We start from the raw sequence: 14,942 nt of genomic DNA on the forward strand, positions 1-14,942 counted from the left end.
ACAAACTGAATGTTGTGAATGTTCAGACAAGGTGTCAGCCTTCAAAAGGCTTTGTAAAATAAAGATTAAAGCATTGGCGAGGCGAGTGCTTTCGTACGCTGAGCAAGCTGTTAGAAACAGGACTACAAATCCTATAGAAATCCAAACATTGCTATATGCTTGTTTTTAAGACATATTATCCAGCTTTTCTTACTGTTTATATTTATCCTTACAGTCTATTTTACACTGATTATCTAACTATAAAAAACAGCTTTTTGTCCTACATGAATTAGTGTTAAGAATACAGTTATGCAAATTGTAGATAGATATACAGAAATGGAAATTACAAATGTATGTAATTTAAAAAAAAAACATTAGTAGTAGTAGTAGTAGTATAATGTAATAATAATAATAATAAAACGTTTATGCCCCCCCTGAGAAAAAATCGTGAGGGCGTCCTTGATCATGAATATCGTTTCGCTGAATGAATTAACACCAGATTATAAACATTAAAAAATTCTACATTATCTGTATTAAACACATGCGTTAGATGTTCATTACTTGTATGTATAGCAAAAGTAAATACACACGAAGAGATTTTGTGTTGATCTTTTTCATGGTCTCATGTATTTATGATGATTAAGGGGAGGCGCTTGCAGATTTTTGGCAGCGGACGGGAGCCAGGACAGCAAAAAGTTTGAGAACTCCTGACTTACTACCTAGGTATATTTAGATTGTAAGAAAACCCCAACTCATACACAAAAGAGCTGTTGAACTGGCAGCATTGAGAAAACTTTTATCAAATTTATATTTCCCGTTCAACTCAATGACGGCGTGCGGCGAGAATTATTCCAACGAACACAATAAAAATGATCACAGGAAGACTCGTAGCATTCACGTGATGCCTCTCAGGGTATTGAGTAATAATATCTGTTCGTTCGTCAAATAAAAAGTCAAGTTTTCACTAAGTATATTTTACTTCTTAGCAAAATAAAAATACTTATGTGCGAAGTTCCATTGGAATTTCAAAGAACGAACAGCATATTACAATTCAGCTTGATCACTCTTTAAAACTCAAAGCCCAAACTAAACAAGACAAAACACAATCGTATCAGCTCATACAAGATATGTACATAAAGGTCAGTCACTATCCTGACATTATCAGTGATAGGTTTAAATATTAAATACCATAATAATTACAAATGAATAACAGAGATTAATATTAATAACAATAAATATTTGTACAACGAGAAAGGTAATTAGGAAAGAACAATAATCATTTGTATAAGAGGAAAGGACGTGTCAAACTATACTTGCAACGACGCTGTACTTGGAACGTTTTGTAAAATCTCTGCACTCGACGACAATGTAAACAGGTAAACAATGTCTATTTAAAAATAGAACTTCAGACGCGAAGGAGGATACATTTGTTTCAAACTTTAAGTAACTGTTTTCTCGAATGATTTTTTGAGTTTTGTTTGTTCCACAGGCAATTCCATTTTCTTTGAGAGGATAGAGAAAAAATTCTTGGACATGATCCCTGTGAGTACCCCTGATGCTGTGAACGAACTTCTGCCCCGTGCTCCCATGCCGTGATGTGATCATTACCGACCAATGCGTGCGTGTGTTGTAACAGGATTGAGTGATGTAACACGCCTAATCTCTCTCTTCAGTCAACCGGCTTCCCCCTGTGCCCAGCCATGCGTGGCGCCATGTGTAAACACGCATGCAAAATACACAATAACGGGATCTCCCGTATTCTACATTTGTTCCCAAGCTTTCCAACCGGGTAATTTGCTTATTACACGCGACTCCTGCTTTCGATTAACGAGAACAGGAAGTCAAACAATAACCCTTTATCGCCAGAATATGAGTTTTTAGAATTACATTTATTTCATGTGCGAGCCATAGGCTTCTATAATCTATAATCTTTTGTTACATTCATTTTTTTTCTATTTTGCTGTCTCTTAGTTTATCCCTTATATGTACACATTTTTTCCCCTCCCCCCAACGGATCATTCACTCCACTAGTTCTTCCTTCTTCCTCGCCTCACTTCTCTTTTCCTTCACTTTCACCTAAAACACTCCCACTTTCTCCAACTTTTCCACATTTGTTGCACTCTGTTCCACAACTAATTTTAGCACTACATCCTATTTCAAACCCTCAAGCCATTTGTCCTGCAGGGCGCGCATTCCCGAACATATAAACAGGTGATCCGGCCAGTCATTCCCCTTACATATTATACATACATCCCTTCGTCCCTTTTCACCGCACTGTGTCTCCACTCCAATCTCAGCCATGCTACTCCCCCTCTTGCTTCCTTAATATAGATTTCTTGACCCCATTCCCGGATGTTCCTTGCCTGCAGGCAGAGCCGTCTCGTGAACGCATGCGGTGCATGCAGCGCATGCGTCAATTTGTGGGAAAAAGGACAGCTTGCTCTGCGACGACATTCATGAGCATTTCTACATTCTAATTTCTTCATATAGGAGAAGTATTGATTTTACACGAGAGCGCTCAACTAACCTTATATTACATTTCTTGGATCTGAAGTGACGCATGCGTCAATTGTGGGAAAATAATTATTACTTTCTTTCACTTCAGATCCAAGAGATGTAATATAAGCTTATTTCAGCGCTCTCGTGTAAAATAAAAACTTCTCCTATATGAAGAAATTAGAATGTAGAAATGCTCATGAATGTCGTCGCAGAGCAAGCTGTCCTTCTCCCACAATTGACGCATGCGCAGCATGCACCGCATGCTTTAACGAGACGACTCTGCCTGGAGGTCTAGTGATATTTTCGTTGCACTTTCCATCATTATTACTTGCTGCACTTATGACTATAGCCCTGATTTCAGGCACATCATACATATCAAGTAATCTCAGATCTCTTTTTCATTCACGACGGGCGAATACAAACATCCATGTTCGAACCGGGATTCGAACCCGGGACCCCTGGCGTTGTAGCGTGCTACGCTGACCACTCCGCCACGGAGGTCGACAACGACTGAGCTACCGCGGCTCTGTAGAATGATTATATTACGCTGTAACCTGCTTCTGTCCTGAAATCATAAGATTAATTGATTTGCTTTATTTTACTTCGCTTTCTGCTACTTTTAGCTAATCGTGAAGATGAGGATGGGTGATGATATGATGAAATTGATGAACGGACAATAACAATGAACACCCACGCCCAGGCTGGGATTCGAATGCAGGACCCATGACACCGTAGCGTGCTGTGCTAACGACTCCGCTATGGAAGTCACGTCAGCAAAATAAATTATGCGAATCTGATCGCGGGAACCAACTAAGCATTTAGGGCAATATCCTGGTTCTATACGTATGATCTAAAATTTCCATAAATATAATCAAACAACAATCTGAATTTATCTTTGTTTCTATTTCGGTTATTTTATGTCCATTTTTCTACTTCTTGGGTTAAGATAAAGATGAAATGGATGATTGGGCAAATTCAATGAAAGCCTGTTACATGAGCATATCTAGACATTTTCCAGTGGAGGGGCATACATCCCCAGCAAGGGCAATGCTTTAATTTGAATTACTTGAAAAGGGAATATGGCACAGAGGAAATATGCCAAAAATAAAAATATGGATGAGGATAAATTGCCAAAAGGGTTGCAAAATCAAAGGTAAAATCCTCCGCTGCACACATTCTCGATTTCAGGCATAGTGCAAACGATGTGATCAATACCACGCTCCGGCCGCCTACCACTCAGTGTCGCCTCCATGCACCCATTGATCAGAAATGAAAGGGGCTTCCAAGCTATCTACACACACCCATGACCGGTACGAAACTATTCTCCGTTCACTACAAGAACGAAGCCATTGTTAATAAGTGCATGTCACTTGTGACAAATCCTATTGGTCAATCCCGATGGAGCTGTTCCGCAGGAAAAATAGTCCACATGATGAAATCATACCACTTAACTAAAGTATATATGAATACCTACTGTCAATATATTCTGTGAACGATCTAAATTGAGAATTAACCCAAAAAATCAAGGACTACTTTCTCACAAGTCATGCATTTTGGACGAACTATATTTGCAAAGCAAGCGTAAACTTACCACTTCATGACGACCAAGCTTCCTGTGAACCAAGATAGGCTTCGTTGTTTATAGTTCAAAGTAAATTGTTGCTCCTTCATTAAAACGTCACAGTCTTTCAGTAGGAACTATATTAATATGGCAACATTGTCATCACTCACACAGACACTTCTGTTTGTCTATAATCCTAATGGTTTCGTAACCTAACCATGTTTTCCGTTCGCACCCACCGGCAGTCAATGTGCAACTGAGCTTTTTTTGAGAGCGGGCCGAGCGCTATCGGAACGAAAACGAGGTTGCCATTTTCTCCCGCCAAAGGATTTCATTGCCGTTCCGTGCGGGCGTGCACCTGCACCAGCCGAATGGTGGCGCTCTGTTATATCGGAATTGAATGAAACTGCCCCATCCGCTTCATTGTTCCGAGCTAATAGTTACGTAATTCTCATCAATTTTCCAATTCCGTGGATCTCTTTCGAGGTCACGAGCACTGTGATTTTTCACAGCTGACGCCAGAAGAAGAAGAAGAAACGAAAGCAGTAAGAGTAGCCTGTGATCTATTACATTTCTAAAGCGGGTAGATTACGACAGAAGACGATGCACTTAGATGGAACGGTGACTGTCTTTTAAACTTGTCTGTCTGGGACAAACGAACAGCACAATAAAATGATCAGGACTTGTCAGGATCAGGGAATAGTAGGCTGTACTTTCGCTTTCCGTGTGAAAGCAATATTCGACGTGCTGCAATCATGTGATGAAAGCAAGTCTGGTAACAGTGCATGTTCTTGTACATTGATAGCTGGATACCACATTGATAGCTGGATACCAGCATGAAATTTGGCACAGGATAACAACATTATCCCTTAATTTAAAAAACAGTCGAGAACAAATTTAACTAGTATTCTCGTTATTAGTGTCGTTTTTCTTCGGCATTTTTTGGCTAATCGCGACGATGAGCATGATTGATGATTAAATGAAATGATGAATACTCACAATAAGCACTCGAACACGTAACTTGGGGAGAGTGGGCAGAACATGACTTCAGGTCCCAGATGGTTAACAATAATACCTTTAACTTGTGGAATGTTAATGAACTTGATTTGATGGGGGGGGGCATTGTGCCTCCAAGTTACCCCTATAGGGTAAGCTCTCTTTATTAATGAGCTGAATGCTGAATAACGAGACTTTGTGTGATATTGACAAATTTACCATGCGACTTTTTCCGATACCGGGTGGCCAGAATTAAAGTTACCCAACTCAGAGCCCTCTGTAGCCTGTTTGAGGCATCGTAGAACTCTGAAATTTGATGAATCCACTATGCAGACCATGGGGAAGAGGATGGCGATTAAGAAAAGTTCAATTTTCCGCCACCAGGTTGAAATGTGGCGCTGTACTTCCATGATGGGTTGTACAAATAATCACGTTAAGTGATTTAGCTGAGTTATTAATTAGAAAGACATTTGTTAGTGGCTGGGAGTTGCGAGAAAATAATCTCTCGTTTATTGCAAGGTAAAGGCAAATCCATAACCAATTGGAGCAGTTTACGTCATTATTAAAACACATCATGGAAGTACAGCGCTACATTTCAACCTGGTGGCGGAAAATTGAAACTTTTTTTTCTATCGCCATCCTCTTCCCCATGATCTGCATAGTGGATTCACCAAATGTCAGAGTTCTACGATGCCTCAAACAGGATACAGAGGGCTCTGAGTTGGGTAACTTTAATTCTGGCCACCCGGTATATTAAGCAGATATCTATCTGATTATTTATAGATAAGCCATATAGTGTAATTACAAAGTTTATCAATTAGTAATAATTTTAAACCTATGAAGCATGGTGCATAGATTCCGGATAAAATGTCGTTTTCCGAGGCTTCGTTTGAAACAAGTTGCCAAACAAAACAACGTTATTGAGAAATAAATGTTTGCCTTAATGACTTCCATACACTAAGATAGATTGTTTGATTTTATTATTTTATTTAGAGTCGCTTTTCTTCCACTTTTGGTTGATCGCGACTACGAGTATGAGTGATGATGTGATGAAGTTACACTCACAAAAGACACCCATGCTCATGTCGGGCTTCGAACCCGGGACCATTGGCCTCTTAGCGTGCTGTGATAAACACTCCACTGCGGAGGTCGGCATGAGAGTACGTGCGGTGACGCACTGCATACACTTTGGGACTCGAGGCTGGACCGCAGTGGTCCCGAGTTCGAATTCCGGCTTGAGCATAGGTTATGTAAGTGTCTCTTCATAAATTTCATCCTCATCGAACGCAACATTCCTCACACCATTGGAGTCGAAGCCAAAATCACAAGAACAGAATTTTAGTAACTGGGATACCAGTTTATCCTTCTGCTCCATTTTGAAATCCGTCGCGATTAGTGAAAATTGGCAGAAAAGCTACGCTAAAGCCCGCATCACACGCAACTGGATTTCCAGTAGGTATGCCCTAGTTGGCGCTGGACTTGCTATCAATTTGCTAGTTTTCGCCTCACACGATACTTACCAGCGTACTTGTCGATAGACTTTCGTTCCCACCTAGAGGTCACGAGTGAAGTAATGGCGACCGCGTGAGATGTAAACAATGTATCACTTCACATTTTTAAAAGCCGATAACTATTCAACAGAGAGGAATAACGTTTAGTGTAAAACGTTATTAGGTACAAAACAATGGCGCTGCTTAAATACATACTTTACAACGTTTACTGTACACGTATGAAAGAATACTTTAGTTGTTTCAAATGTAAACACCGTGCACTCAGCACTGAACGCGCCTTTCATGCTGTATACGTTATACATTGTAACCACAGACAGAAGCGCTCCTTTGCACACTCACAGATTATCTTCACATGGCGAAACTTTGCTCTGATTGGCTGTTCCACAGAATCCAGTCGAGGAAAGCAAGTAGCAATTAGAACATGTCCTATTCCTCCAAACCAGTCAAGCACTCAGCCAGGCGGCCATAATTGCTACCTAGAAAGTTAGTTCAGCGCCAACTAGGGCATTCCTACTAGAAATCCAGTTCCGTGTGATAGGGACTTTAATGACCCAAATCAAATCAAACCGAGACTAGATGGAGGACGTAATACACCTTTCCAACTAGAGACATCTATAGTGTAGACAGCAGAACACTTGTCAATCCCCTATCCACGATTTTTTCATGCGCGAGGTCCTTGCTCAGTAATTGTACAGTCATGGACACTTTTGGGTTGTAACAATCCCAATAGGAAGTCAAAAGGATCGTTACAACCCAGAAGTGTCCGTGACTGTACAGTACGATGGTAAAAGCCAGAAGTGGGAAAATAAGTACAGTAGAGCGTCGATTATCCGAACGTCGGTCAACCGAACGACCGCTTAACCGAACTGTGTACTCGCTCACTTTCAGATATCTGTAATGAAAAAAGTACGTGACTTAGGTGCTCGTAAGCGTGTAGGCTTGCTTAGACAGACCAAAATAAAGGATTTTTTTAAACGTTAATTTTGTGTACTGTGTGTATTGTTCATGCAAATGCGTATGTAATATGTACATATTTTTGTTTAATAAACTGTACCACATACTATATATTCCTACTAAAGTTGCCTTTGTACGTTACTTTGTAATACATACTTAAAGAGATGCCTGTTTTTATGAATAAATTTACTGTACAGTACTTCTTTTTGGCAAATAAACATGTACAGTTCGATTATCCGAACAAACCAGTTTTCCGAACACCCATGTCCCCCAATTACTTCGGATAATCGACGCTCTACTGTACCAATGTTTCGAATAGTATTTTTGTTAATTTAACAAGAGAAGTTGAACAGTTTTGTGAAGAAAAAAACCACGCGAGTTAAGGGTAAGATCAGATACGCCTCTCCAATCTTAAAACGCAAAATCCTCCAAGAGAGGCGGAGATAGTGAAAGTCTTTGCTGCCTGTTCCTTTGACATGGTCATAAGGGGCAAGGCCACAGTCCCTAACCTTTATCACGCAATGGCAACGCACACAGAAAGAGTCCTTATGGACGGAAAGACCGCTCAGCGTGAGGTTCAGATGGAGATAATCCGCTTCCGCAATTAGGAAGAAAAGGTTTTAGGGCTGTATACAGGAAACAAGAACTACTAAATTAGTAGGTGAGTCTGTGTGTAAAGTAGAGATATGCGATGTGTAAAGTATATACAAGGGTTGGATAAAACGTAATGGCAACACTGGTATAATTGCTACTTGACTGTATTGGCAGAGGAGCACGTGTTACATTCCTTCAATGTAATCGCCCCTCATCTCTACGACCTTCTGTCACACGTATGGAAGGCGTCGTACACCGTCAGCGCGCCCATCTCTGTTGATGTCCCGCAGTGACCGCCCTATAGCACGTATGATGGCTTCGCGCGTGTCGTAGTGCTTCCCGCCCAGTGGTTCCTTCATTTTGGCAAAAAGGTCGTAATCACACGGTCTCATACCGGTGAATACGGCGGATGTTCCAGTACCTCCCACTACCAGTTATGCAGGAGCGCCGTCACAGAGTTCGCAGTGTGACACTTTGCATTGTCAAGCAGGATGATGGGACACCGTGCCAGAACGTGCCGTCGCTTCCTTCTTAATGCGAGACGAAGGTGGTGTTGCAAGAAGGTGCAGTAGTAGGCTGCGTTGACCGTCTGCCTAAGAGACGTTGTTCTTCTTGCCTAAACATATTGTTAGGGCGCTTGCACTCTCGTCCTCTGCTTCAGAGCACTGCTGTTTTTGACTGATTAACATACAGTCGCACCCCACTCACTATACTTCCTCGTCTGACATTCCTTTATCAACCACGAAACGGTTGTGGCGCTGTGACTCGCCCCTTTCACGGAAAAGCAGTGTTGCCATTACTTTTTATCCAACCCTTGTATTTTTGCTTTGGAGGTGTGCCATGGATTTCTGTCCCTACTTTAGGGGGCATCAGCCCCGGTCCCCCACTGAGGAGGAAAGGGTCAGAAAATTGAAGGAAAAGAGATACAGTAAAACCTCGTTAATCCGGACTAATGGGGCGGGGATAAGTTGACCGGTTTAACGAAAGTCCGGATTAACTGCAATAACCTAAACGAACAGTAGGAAGTGTAGGAAATGCATTAAAACTACGTTTATTATGGTGTATTTAAAGGGCATAGGCCTAAATACACTATACTGTACAGTAAAATGTAAAGCAATACGACAATCCAGTACGTACATACGACGAATGCGATTGTTGACTTCTAGCTAGGCTTACCATACGTCCGGTATTAGCCCGGACAGTCCTGGTTTTTTCTAGAGCTGTCCGGGATTGCAAAATGTCCGAGGTTTTCTGAAACTGAACATGAATATAGTTGCCGGTATTGAATATTCACGACCAGAATTTATGACCGGCAAGGATCGATCGATTATAAGGATCGATTATACCTTTTCTTTCTTCGCGATATCGACTTCCGAGCGGTTCCGTTTCCGTACTTCATCAATTTCATCATCTCATCATTCATTCTTATCTTTGCAATTAATCAAAAGTGGCATAAAAGCGAAGTAAAATAAATCACTAAAAAAATCAATAGTTAAAACCACTACGAACAAACAAACAATAAACTGTTCAAATTATACAAATGAAAGTGCAAGATTTTAAGAGACGATTCGCGACGATGAGTGATGATGTGATGAAATTGATGAAGGGGTATTCGCAAAGAACACTCATGTCCAGGTCGAGATTCGAAAAGGAGACCCCTGTCGTACTAACCACTTCACCACAGTGGTCGGTGTATATAGAGATGGTGTAAATATTCAGTGTTGTTGTGGTAACGCAATCGCCTTCTAATCAATGGGTCCCCGGTTCGAAACCCGGTGGTAGTTCGGATCCCACTTTAAACTGTAGGTCAAGTCCCGATTTGCCTTTCTGTGCATAAAGTGGACTTAAAACAACATATCAATCGAAACCCGATGGAGCCACATATTGCCTCGGATTCAACTTTAAACTGTATGTTCAGTCCCGATTAGTCTTTCTGTGCATAAAGTAGACTTAAGCCCGCATCACACGGAACTGGATTCCCAGTATGTATGCCCTAGTTGGCGCTGGACTGGCTACCAATTTGCTAGTTTTCGCCTCACACGATACTTATCAACGTACTTGCCGATAGACTTTTGTTCCCATACGAGGGAAGTTGTAATGGCGGCCGCGTGAGAAGTAAACAATGTATCACTTCACATTTTTAAAAGCCGATAACTATTCAACCGAGAGGAATAACGTTTCGTATAAAACGTCAATAGGTACAAAACAATGGCGCTGCTTAAATACATACTTTACAACGTTTACTGTACACGTATGGAAGAATATTTTAGTTGTTTCAAATGTAAACACCGTGCACTCAGCATAGATGGTGTAACTGAACGCGCCTTTCATGCTGTATACGTTATACATTGCTGGAATAACACTCGTAAACCACAGACAAAAACGCTCCTTTGCACACTCACAGATTGTCTTCACATGGCGAAACTTTGCTCTGATTGGCTGTTCCACAGAATCCAGTCGAGGAAAGCAAGTAGCAATTAGAACATGTCCTATTCCTCCAAACCAGTCAAGCAGTCAGTCAGCCAGGCGGCCATGATTGCTACCTATAAAGTTAGTTCAGCGCCAAAGGTAAAAAAAAAAGGTAAAGTGTTCCCCTGTGCATAGCACCACGCCATGAAGGCGTATAGGGGGTGTGGGGGTAACGCCCCACACTTTCTTGATCCGGTCGTGAGTGGGGGTGATGTGATCAGCATCACTCCCCTGACCGCCTTTACCCCCCAGGGTTTCCCCCAGGTACCCATGTTATTCGACGCTGGGTAGGCGCCGGGGCCGCTTCCACCGTTAGAAAAGTTCCCGGATTTGAACCGGCCGGGGATCGAACCCGGGACCTTGAGCATGGTAGTCAGACGCGTTACCGACTGAGCCACCGCGGCCACTAGGGCATTTCTACTAGAAATCCATTTCCGTGTGATAGGGGCTTTAAACTTAATGAATCTAAAGAAGAAAATAACTTTGTAGTTCAATGGCAACTTCAGACCGAAGAGAACTGGAAGGGGAAGAAATAGCATTTAAGCTTCATCTAAATTGAAGACCTTTCCTCAAACCGTCTCGACGTGAACTCGAGGCAAAGCTTAATGCCTCATTTCGACTCCATCCTTGACGCATCCTCGGGGCCAAAATTAAGCCCCGGCGTTAGAAAGCGAGAGACCGTTATCTGCCGGACAACCCTGAACGTTCGTCCTACGCGCAGACATTGTTCAACAGGCCTTACTCCAATTGTTACATAAATGTCTCCTCCTCAAGGCCCTCATGGGAAAACTCCCTCGCCCGCATGGTGAAGGCATTACACGATCCGCTGGCATCAAATCACAAACGTTTAGGCTTTCACTTCCGCTCTGCTGGAAGTGAGGATTACGGTGAATGTGGGTGAGTGATCGTTTCAGCCAAACATTAGATAAACAGGTAAGATATAGCGCTGTTAGCCTTTAACCCATTGCATTCCGAATGATACGTTAGGTACAGAGACGAGACTTCGTAGTCCCGAATTGGATGATATCCTGTCTCGAATCTCGAAATATCTAGTACAGTAAAACCTCGTTAATCCGTACAGGCAAAAGGCCCCAAAAAAAGTAGAATATGGGTATTGCGTATGTACAGTGGTGGAAAAAAGTTCTTCCCCATAAGACTTTAATGGCAGTAAACAATGCCGGAAAGGTAGGCAACACACATTGCACCTTTAGGTGATCGAGTGATTCTGTCTGTCTCAAGAGCAACTCGTCTGTCATGCAAAAGCCAACAGGCACAGGAAATGTAACAAAGTCACGTGACTTGTCAGGTGGAATGTTGTTCGTCAGAAAATCGCCTTTTCTCAAGCCAGGTCGCAGAACCAACAAGAGCTACACGTTATATCTCCGAAAATAATTCGCCTAAAAACGTTGAACGAAACGCTAAAACAATTCTTGCCTTAATTACATAGGCTACTATACTATGTGTGCCCCAGTAGCTCAGTCGTTAGGGCGTTTTATTACCATGCGAGAGATCTGGGTTCGATCACCGACGGGGGAAAATCGGGATTTTGTCCACCTGTTCAATCTGCTCCGGTGCCCACCCAGCGTCGTATAAAGTGGGTACCTAGAGGAAACTGGGGAAAGGGGGGGTAAGGCGGCCAAGGGCGTGGTGCTGATCACATCATCCCCACCTTCGGCCTGATGAAGAAAGCTTGGGGCCCTAACTCCACACCCCCTACACGCCTTCATGGCTTGGTGCAAAGCACAAGGTAGGACATTGCTTTTTAAGGTAGGACATTGCTTTTTAATTTACTATACATCCCGATTTTGTCGGAACAGAACTTCCCAATCTCTACGTGGGCTTTCTTCCAAGTTCCGTAGGGATGTGAATAAGCTCCAATTTTTCTTGACACAATTCATACATGTTATTATAAGAACAACAGCCGATATCCTTTGTGTGCGTGTGTGGGGTAGGGATGGCCAGATCCGGATCCAGTTGGTTCCTGATCCTAAAATTTTTCGGATCCGGATTCGGTACTTTCGGATCCTGATCCGGAATTTTCGGATCCGGATCCGTTTTGCCATCCCACATGCGCTTCTTTGGAAAGTAAGAATGTGTTTATAACATATTGTTACCTGCTAATATACATATATATATATATATATATATATATATATATATATATATATATATATATATATATAATATATACAGGGTGACTGGTAATTAGATGTATTCCCTGAAAGGGGTTAAAGTAGAGACAATTTGCAATAAATTGCCCACTTTGAGCAAGACGTGTAATGTTCTTTAATTGTATTGTTCATTGATTCCATAAACATGAAGATGAATGAAGTATTATTTCTTGTACACAAATGTAAATGTTAGCAACATTTGTACCTTGTTGGATAGCTGATGACTCAAGGAAGTAATTTAAGTAATTTGTACGGTTCGTGTCATACCATTTTTGTTATTAATAAGTTGCCAAGTAAACTAAGAGTGCATTTTTTTATCATCACTTGTAAGATTAGACCCACCCGGTACTTACATGTGATTGTTATTTGGAAAAAACTTTTTTTTAAAACGAACCACTTGTTTGTTAGCTATCCGAAAACGCTTAAATAAGTTCCCTACAATTATCAGTTTTTTCTCAATTCATCTTTTTATGTGGAAAATTGTCATTTTTAGAAAAAACAATAGAAACTCGATTATCTCGAAAACTACTAATTTTCGGACGGGGTATCATATGGTCAAATTTATTGCAAATTGTCTCTACTTTAACCCCTTTCAGGGAATACATCTAATTACCAGTCACCCTCCGATTTCCATGAAACTTGGCAGGTGTATAGAAGCCCCCCCCCCCTCAAATGTCAAGATGAGGAAAAATTGAAGTAGGGATCTGACCCAGAAACCATGTAAATAGGGCATAGGAAGAAACAGGGGGCATAGGGTCTCTCTATACACCTGTCAAATTTCATAAGAATCGGAGGGGGACACAGGGGTCAGATATTCCCCACGTCTATTTGTCCTCATCTTGACATTTGAGGCGGGTTTTGCCCACTAAAACAGTTTTTTAGCCGAAACAAAAAAAAACACGTATTTCTTCCTTTGGGCCCCTCTATACACCTACCACGTTTCATGGAAATCGGAGGGGAACACAGGGGTCAGATCCCCACTTCAATTTGTCCTCATCTTGACATTTGAGGGGGTTTTGCCCCCTAAAACCGTTTTTTAGGTGAAACAAAAAAAACACGTATTTCTTCATTTGGGCCCCACTATACAGCTGCCAAGTTTCATGGAAATCGGAGGGGGACACATAGGTCAAATGCACACTTAAATTTGTCCTCATATTGACATTTGAGGGGGTTGCCCCCTAAAACAGTTTTTTAGCCGAAACAAAAAAACACGTATTTCTTCATTTGGGCCCGTTTATACACACACCTGCCAAGTATCATGGAAATCGGAGGGGGACACAGGGGTCAGATCCTCACTTCAATTTGTCCTCATCTTGACATTTAAGGGGGTTTTGCCCCCTAAAACCGTTTTTTTAGCTGAAACAAAAAAACACGTATTTCTTCCATTGGGCCCCACTATACACCTGCCAAGTTTCATGGAAATCGGAGGGGGACACAGGGGTCAGATCCTCACTTCAATTTGTCCTCATCTTGACATTTGAGGGGGTTTTGCCCCCTAAAACCGTTTTTTAGGTGAAACAAAAAAACACGTATATCTTCATTTGGGCCCTACTATACGCCTGCCAAGTTTCATGGAAATCGGAGGGGGACACTTAGATAACCTCCCTTGTTAGTCTTACACTTTGTAATTATATAACACTGCATATATTATAATGTTTTATTTTAATTTGTAAAACTGTAATTGTAGAACAATTGTATAATTTTTGTATAACATTTCTATCTTGTTATACGTATGTGTTAAAGGTTTCATCCTGGAATGGAATGTCTCACATTTATGTGTGTTTTCATTTCCAATACATTCGAATGAATATATAGGGTAACTTCGGTGAATAACGCCAGGCGGGAAACAACGCCATTTCAAAGTTTCAACTCTGAAAGCATGGACGCATGTAAAGTTAAGGGGTGACTCACCGTTTTGCGATAAACAATGGTGCCTGGTAGCATTGCTGATAAGAACGGTTGCCATTGTCGAGCCTTCATTTAAGAGTAACACTTTGAACAGTGTAGACGTTTGAGTTGCGTTTCGAGGAAAAAGGGTCCACATTTTCATCGCGCCGACAAAGATGAGTGTTTTTCTATTGTAGGATTAGATTTTAAATGTTAACAATGTTGTACGTACTCAATACGTTTATTAGAGTCCAGCGCAGATAATTCTGCCGTGCGATGCGCGAAACAACTAAAGAAGCAGTGTTGCTAATGGAGCAGATA

At 41.5% G+C, this 14,942-nt stretch overlaps 1 protein-coding gene across 2 annotated transcripts in view; it reads right to left on the reverse strand.

Moving 5' to 3' along the window:
* Positions 1–14,942, reverse strand: part of LOC145982048 (immunomodulatory peroxidase-like) — a 115,396-nt gene that overhangs the window by 78,778 nt on the left and 21,676 nt on the right. The window contains exon 1 of one of the 2 annotated variants that reach the window (XM_083115630.1): positions 4,070–4,260. The exons of the other annotated variant lie outside the window; for it this stretch is intronic. Coding sequence (XP_082971756.1) covers positions 4,070–4,149 — 80 coding nt within the window. The 5' untranslated portion in view covers positions 4,150–4,260. Of the gene's footprint in view, positions 1–4,069; positions 4,261–14,942 lie in introns of those variants that run through there. 2 annotated transcript variants of the gene reach the window in all.

Source organism: Lepisma saccharinum, chromosome 30, assembly GCF_977018435.1.
Source record: "Lepisma saccharinum chromosome 30, izLepSacc3.1, whole genome shotgun sequence".
NCBI classification, from domain to species: domain Eukaryota; kingdom Metazoa; phylum Arthropoda; class Insecta; order Zygentoma; family Lepismatidae; genus Lepisma; species Lepisma saccharinum.